The 6,013-nt window shown below is 42.9% G+C and overlaps 1 protein-coding gene across 1 annotated transcript; it reads left to right on the top strand.

The window, feature by feature from the left end:
* Nucleotides 1–555: 555 nt before the first annotated feature.
* On the top strand, nucleotides 556–5,173 carry LOC137521624 (cyclin-dependent kinase inhibitor 1B-like). The gene is made up of 3 exons (XM_068241121.1): nucleotides 556–1,302; nucleotides 1,558–1,675; nucleotides 3,250–5,173. Exons 1-2 carry the CDS (start codon nucleotides 762–764, stop codon nucleotides 1,668–1,670), a joined length of 654 nt encoding a protein of 217 aa, XP_068097222.1. The 5' UTR covers nucleotides 556–761; the 3' UTR covers nucleotides 1,671–1,675; nucleotides 3,250–5,173.
* Nucleotides 5,174–6,013: the final 840 nt, after the last annotated feature.

Consider the following 6,013-nt stretch of genomic DNA (forward strand, 5'->3'; position numbering starts at 1 on the left):
ATTGATACATGCAACCAATTTCGGCCAGAAATTGGTTGCAACGTCAATTAGGGATGCTCTTGGCAGCACCAATTTTCATCCTTTTTGATAATAATTATTGGATCGGATGGTCGAGCCGCCGCCAAGTCGAGAGATGTATGGACACCTTAATAGTTTTCATGTTAAAATTTATTAAAAAATGTTTGGCAGTGCATGGAACAATTTGATCAAATAGATCCATCTCTGATCAAATTATGATCTGAGAGGCATCTATCTATATGGCTACGTCGAATACACAGTATGGATAGCATGATGGACGGTATAACCCTATATTACTACAACAAATAATAATAATATAGTAATCCACTATCTTCCGAAAATCTAACGTTGTAAATGCAGTCGCGATGCCGAGACCCTCCTGGCCGAGTTTAGTGACTGGGGAGGGGGACTAGTAAGAAGGAGGGGTGATCGGATTTTTTTTTTCTCTAACCTGATCTGAGGCTCCTCCTGCTTTAGGAGAACCTAAAAGGTGCAGAGAGGAGCTTTTGGCTGCCAGAAGTACCCCTCCCCGGCACGTCACGCTGTTTTTCTCCAGCGAACCTCAATCCCCTCCTCCTTTCTCTCGGTCTCCTCCTTATTGTTGCAATTTTTTTCTTTCTCCTGCTCCACTTCGACTGCCTTTCTATATAAGCTTCGCTAACCCAGCCCAGCCAGATCCAGAGAGACAGACAGTCAGCCCGCAGAGATCCCAGCCAAGCTCATCGTTATCATCGCTGCAGGCTATGGCTGCTTTCAACGTCGCCCTGCAGGAGGACAGCATGCCAGCGCTGCCCAGGATGGCACTCGGCTCCCCGGGTCGGGGCGTCTGTCGGAGCTTATTTGGCCCCATCGATCACGACGAGCTGCGGTCGGAGCTCAAGAGGCAGCTGAAGGAGATCCAAGCCTCCGACTGCCAGCGTTGGAATTTCGATTTTGAAGCTGGCACACCTCTGAAGGGCATCTTCTGCTGGGAGCCTCTGGAGAGCACGGAGATGCCAAGCTTCTACAGGGAGAGCAGGCTGCTCAACACTGTCACCGCTGCCCCGGTTATGCCTAGGCAGCCATCACCACCACAGCAGCAGCAGTGCCCACTGAACAGCAGGCCGACCCTGGCAGCGCCCGACGTCAGGGAAGAAGCCCCGGCAGAACCAGTTGGCACGCGAGAAAATCCCAAATGCGCAAAGGAAAACGCAGAGAAAACGCTCAGGAAGTGCCAGGGAGTTAAAGGGCCAAGCAGGACCCCCACTCAACTCAGGAAAAGAGAGACCCGCTCTGCCATAACGGGTAAGATCACCCACTAGTATATAACGGGATCCATGCCCGACAGCTAGCTTGGCATGACAGGCTTGTCTAGCTATTTGGGAATAATAGTTCTGAACTTGGCTGATGACACCTCTTCAAGAAGATGGGTAGTTTCTTCCGAATTCTTATTGTGGTGTCCTCGACCTATTTCAACCCAATAATTAGATGTCAGGTCTGGTGACTCAGAATTCTCCATCTTCTAGTTCTAATCACATCTACCCTCTTTTTATTTTTCAGATTACTTTCCTAAAAGGAAAAGGCTACAACCACAGCATCCCAAACTGGACACCAACAAAGTCGTCAGCAGTTTTTGCACTTTGGAGCAGACACCCCGGAAAAAAATCCGATGAATCTGGTAAGTAGCTGGTGATTGATCTTTATATTCGAATCATCTGGGGTGTAGTCCAGGAGGGGGGGGGGGGGGGGGTTCAAATAGAGAGGTGTAGTGTAGAAATGTTACCCAACCAATCATATACATAGAAGAGATTTTGTATTTAATGCCCCTCTGGGCACTGGAGAGGCTGGCAATGCACATATGGATTTTTCCAGTTCCCAGATTTGTTGCTTCATTGTACCTGATCCACCAACCTGCTTTCTAACAACGTATCGATCATAAGGGTACTGGGAATGTTGATAAAGCTGTTTTGAAGGTGGGGGAGGGTTGATAGGGGATTGCCTACTCAATCTATTCTTGATTATAATGAACCCAGTGGCAGCATCAATCAATTCTGGCTAATCAATTTTTGACAGCAGAGTGATCGATCAGTTAAGCCCAATCTACACGATACGATTCTTTGTGCGATCCGATTACGATTCTATTTACGATCCGATTAAATCCGACATGTCCGATCGGGATTCAATTCGATTTGCCATTGCAAAACAATGGCAAATCGAATTGAATCGAATCCCGATTGGACATGTCGGATTTAATCAGATCGTAAATAGAATCGTAATCGAATCGCACAAAGAATGGTATCGTGTAGATGGGGCTTTAGGTTGCTATTGTGTTTAGCTTGTATAAGGATGCTGGCCATACAGCGGAAAAAAGATAGATCCCTCTCAGATAATAATCTGATCAGAAAGGGGTTTCTGATCGAATCCTTTCTCACACTGCACAGATTTTTAATATATTTCAGCGTGAAATCTATAAAAAAATCTATTGCACCGCAGGGTTGCGTTATTCGATGCAGTGCAACGCTGCGGGCTCTCGTTCCGCCACCGATCAAACTTATATATTCCGTGCGGTACAATTGACCTATTTGATCGCTTTCAGGCAAAAAAATTATCAAATGATTGATTGAGTTGGCATGTAGGGGCATCGATCTCTAACAGATTTAATTGAATCTGCTTTAAATCGACAATAAAAATCAATGTGTATTGCCACCTTTATAGCGATCACAGCTTTGCTGCTCTTCTCTGTCGACTAGATCAGCACCCGCGTTGTTAAATCCCCGATCACGCTCTGCCATGTATGTAAATATCACGTCAGTGACTGTTGTGACCTAAGGACAGCCTTGCTTTGTGGGTTGGGGTGACGAGTTACGTGAGCAGCAATTTGCACTAGTTGTCTTGGTGAGCTTGTTTTGGTTGTAGAAAGTGGGAGTTTGCTCTTTTTTTTCTAGTTGTTACTCAATCTGCTAAGCTCCTCCTTGGAAAGTTCTTTTAAAGAAAAAAAAAAAAGTTGCAAAACAAGCTGTACTGGCGGGAAAGGGGGTTACAAGAAGGGAAGAAGGTGGGGGAGGGGAGGCAGAGCTGGAGAGAGAGAGAGACTGTTCTCAAGATAAACAAGGGCAGGGTCTGCTAATGGTAGAGCAGAAGGGGAGGAGACAGGCAGAGCTCAGCTAGTTCTCTCCATTTTGCAGAAAGCTGCTGATTGTCTCTCTGTACAGCAGGATTCCTTCTAACTCTTCCATTTCTTCCCTATTTCAGGTTTGTGTGATAATAGACCAGAGAAAAGTGAAATCACATCCCTCACCCAGGAGCCAAGGGAAGGCCAGACTGCAATACAGGACTCTAATATTTGCTGGACTGCAGTTTTTTTTTTTTTTTATGGGAACGGCAATGATGTTTTACTTGTAGAGATGGCCGTCCTCCCGATCGGGGGATGTGGTGGACTATTACCAGATACAGCCGGTGGTTCCCAGAACTCCCTTTTTGTTGCACGCACTCTAATTTTACCCGCACTCAATATTTGGATGTCTATTCTTGGTTTCTGTTGTTTTTTTGTTCTCCTTTTACACTAATTGACAGCTTATACTGACTGGTAAGGTGGTTCGCACCTGCCTTTTGTTATTGCTGTGAATGTAACTACCACCTATAGGAAACTGTAACCTGAGGGGCTGGTTGGCAATGAGAGGCTTTTGTTTAGTTAATTCTTTACTGAATCTCCGGGATGTTTGAGTTGAAGTCTAGAAGCACAATGCCTGGTACACACAATGAGATTTTCTGGCAGATTTACTGCCAGATCGATTATTTCTCACACGTCCGATCTGATTTCCGATTGATTTTTCCGTTCACTTCTATGGAAAAATTGATCGTAAATCAGATCGGACATGTTGGAAATATTCAGTCTGGCTGTAAATCTGCCAGAATATCTGATCGTGTGTAACAGGCGTAAGGGGTGTATGCAGTAATCTGTGTTAAGTAGAATTACGCATGTAAAGTCTTACCGCGCAACGAGTAGAGTGTAATGCATCGCATGTAATGTATTGCATTCTGCTCTGCTCACTGTGTGGTTAAACTTAACGCACGTAATTCTGTTTAACGCAGTTCATTGCATACACCTCATTGATGACTAAAAGTACCCATACACGATTAGATCAAAATCAAAGGCTCGAAAATTGAACGAATATCTGTTAAGGTGGGCTTTAACTATACAGTGCCACAGACGATCGATTGTTTCCGATCACCATCAAGATTGATCAGTCATGGCCACTTCACGAACAAAAAACCAATTCGATCATATTAATGGGATTGATCAAAAAACGGATCAATTCCACTAATCTGATCGAATTGGAAAGAATATTGTTTAGTAATTGCTGTTTGTACTTGGGTTGGATGGCAAGCGAAACAAAGTTTAGCGGGTTCTGCTAAAATCTGATTGACTTTAGGTGGTACAAACAGTAAACCAGACAATATTTCACGACCGATTAGAGATCGGAAAAATATTGTTTGCCACATCTATAGAAAATCTTTCCGTGTATGGCTACCATTTAGTTAACAAAAGTAAGTGGCTATGTGCCCAGATTTCTAGCAGCCAATCAGAAATCAGCTTTATCAGCCAGTTTATACAAGGCCACAGCTCATTTCTGATTGGCTGACATGGTTAAACGCACAGCACTGGGGGGAGGGGTTTTTGTTTTTTCAGTAATTTGGTTATTAAGCTCAACGGTTCGCCAGCCAGCCCCTCGCTTATGCAAACCAATAGACATGTACAAACGTTATATGTAGCATTTTGTTTGTGTAATCCTGTTTTTTTGTTCCTTTTTTTTTTTTTTTTTTTTTTGCACTGTTTTTTTTTATATATATTTCGATAAATATATATATAAATATATATACCACCATTATGTACAGCAACTATGTAACATAAGAAAGCATAAAAATAAGTTATATATTTATATAACAGGTTGGATATGTTCCAACGTTAAGCCATAATACTGGCTGCAAAAACGGTTATAGAGGTTATACGGTTGTCTCCTTTTGGAGAGATAAAAAAAGTATCTGTTCAGTAACTATGCATGTACAGTTTTTTTTATGTGTTATTTGGTTTATTGTTTGTTTTTTTTGCAAAAAATGTACAGAATATTGCTATACGGCAAGAAAAAAGTAAACTATATGACTTTTATACATTTAATCTCTTTGTCAGAGTACTTCTTATGGGGGGGATGGTGAAGGTGAACACATACAGATGGGCATCATTGATAAGGCAAACAATAAAGTATAGCAGTGTATGTCAACAAATCAAACGCTATTTCACTGATGTTACAGTAGGGCAGGCCATACACGCATTGATTTTTACAAGCAGATTTGATCACTTGAAGGGGGGGGGGCATTTAACATTGGGGGTACAGAGTCGAGGCAGCTAGATGTGGCGTCACAAGGCCGATTCCTGATCAATTCAGGGTTTCGTCGCTTGTCCTGATATAACACTCAGTTACCGCCATGCACCTTAACAAGTCGGCCCTACATCTTGCAGTATGTGCGATTGACTAATAGACCAATTTCGGCCCGAAATTGGTTGCATTGTCAGTCGGGCATGTTGTTGGCGACACAGATTTTTATCTGATTCGATTATAATAATTTTCGATCGGCCGCCAAGTCGCCTGATGTATGGCTACCTTAATGCTGGGAACACATGATGCAATTTCCCGTTCGGTCAACAGGTAATCTGAAGGGAAGTTGTATAGTCTGTATGTGTCCAAACTGCTTGTGATCGATAAATGGATCGATTTTTCAATTTTGCAAAATCGATCCCTTTATTGATCAGAAACAGATCAGGCAGGTTGGAAATAATCATCTGATTCCCCGCCGATCAGACTGGAAGTTGCATCGTGTGTTTCTAAAGCCCCATCTACACGATACAATTCTATTTACGATTCAATTACGATTCTATTTACGATTCGATTAAATCCAACATGTCCGATCCTGATTCGATTCGATTCAATCCGATTTGCTATTGTTTTGCAATGGCAAA

Source organism: Hyperolius riggenbachi, chromosome 6 (genome assembly GCF_040937935.1).
Source record: "Hyperolius riggenbachi isolate aHypRig1 chromosome 6, aHypRig1.pri, whole genome shotgun sequence".
NCBI classification, from domain to species: domain Eukaryota; kingdom Metazoa; phylum Chordata; class Amphibia; order Anura; family Hyperoliidae; genus Hyperolius; species Hyperolius riggenbachi.

Excerpts from the sequence above, each read along its gene's own strand:
- LOC137521624 (XM_068241121.1), top strand. The coding sequence starts at position 762 with ATGGCTGCTTTCAACGTCGCCCTGCAGGAGGACAGCATGCCAGCGCTG. Across the intron at positions 1,303-1,557 it reads GACCCGCTCTGCCATAACGG|ATTACTTTCCTAAAAGGAAA; the intron begins GTAAGATCACCC and ends TTTATTTTTCAG.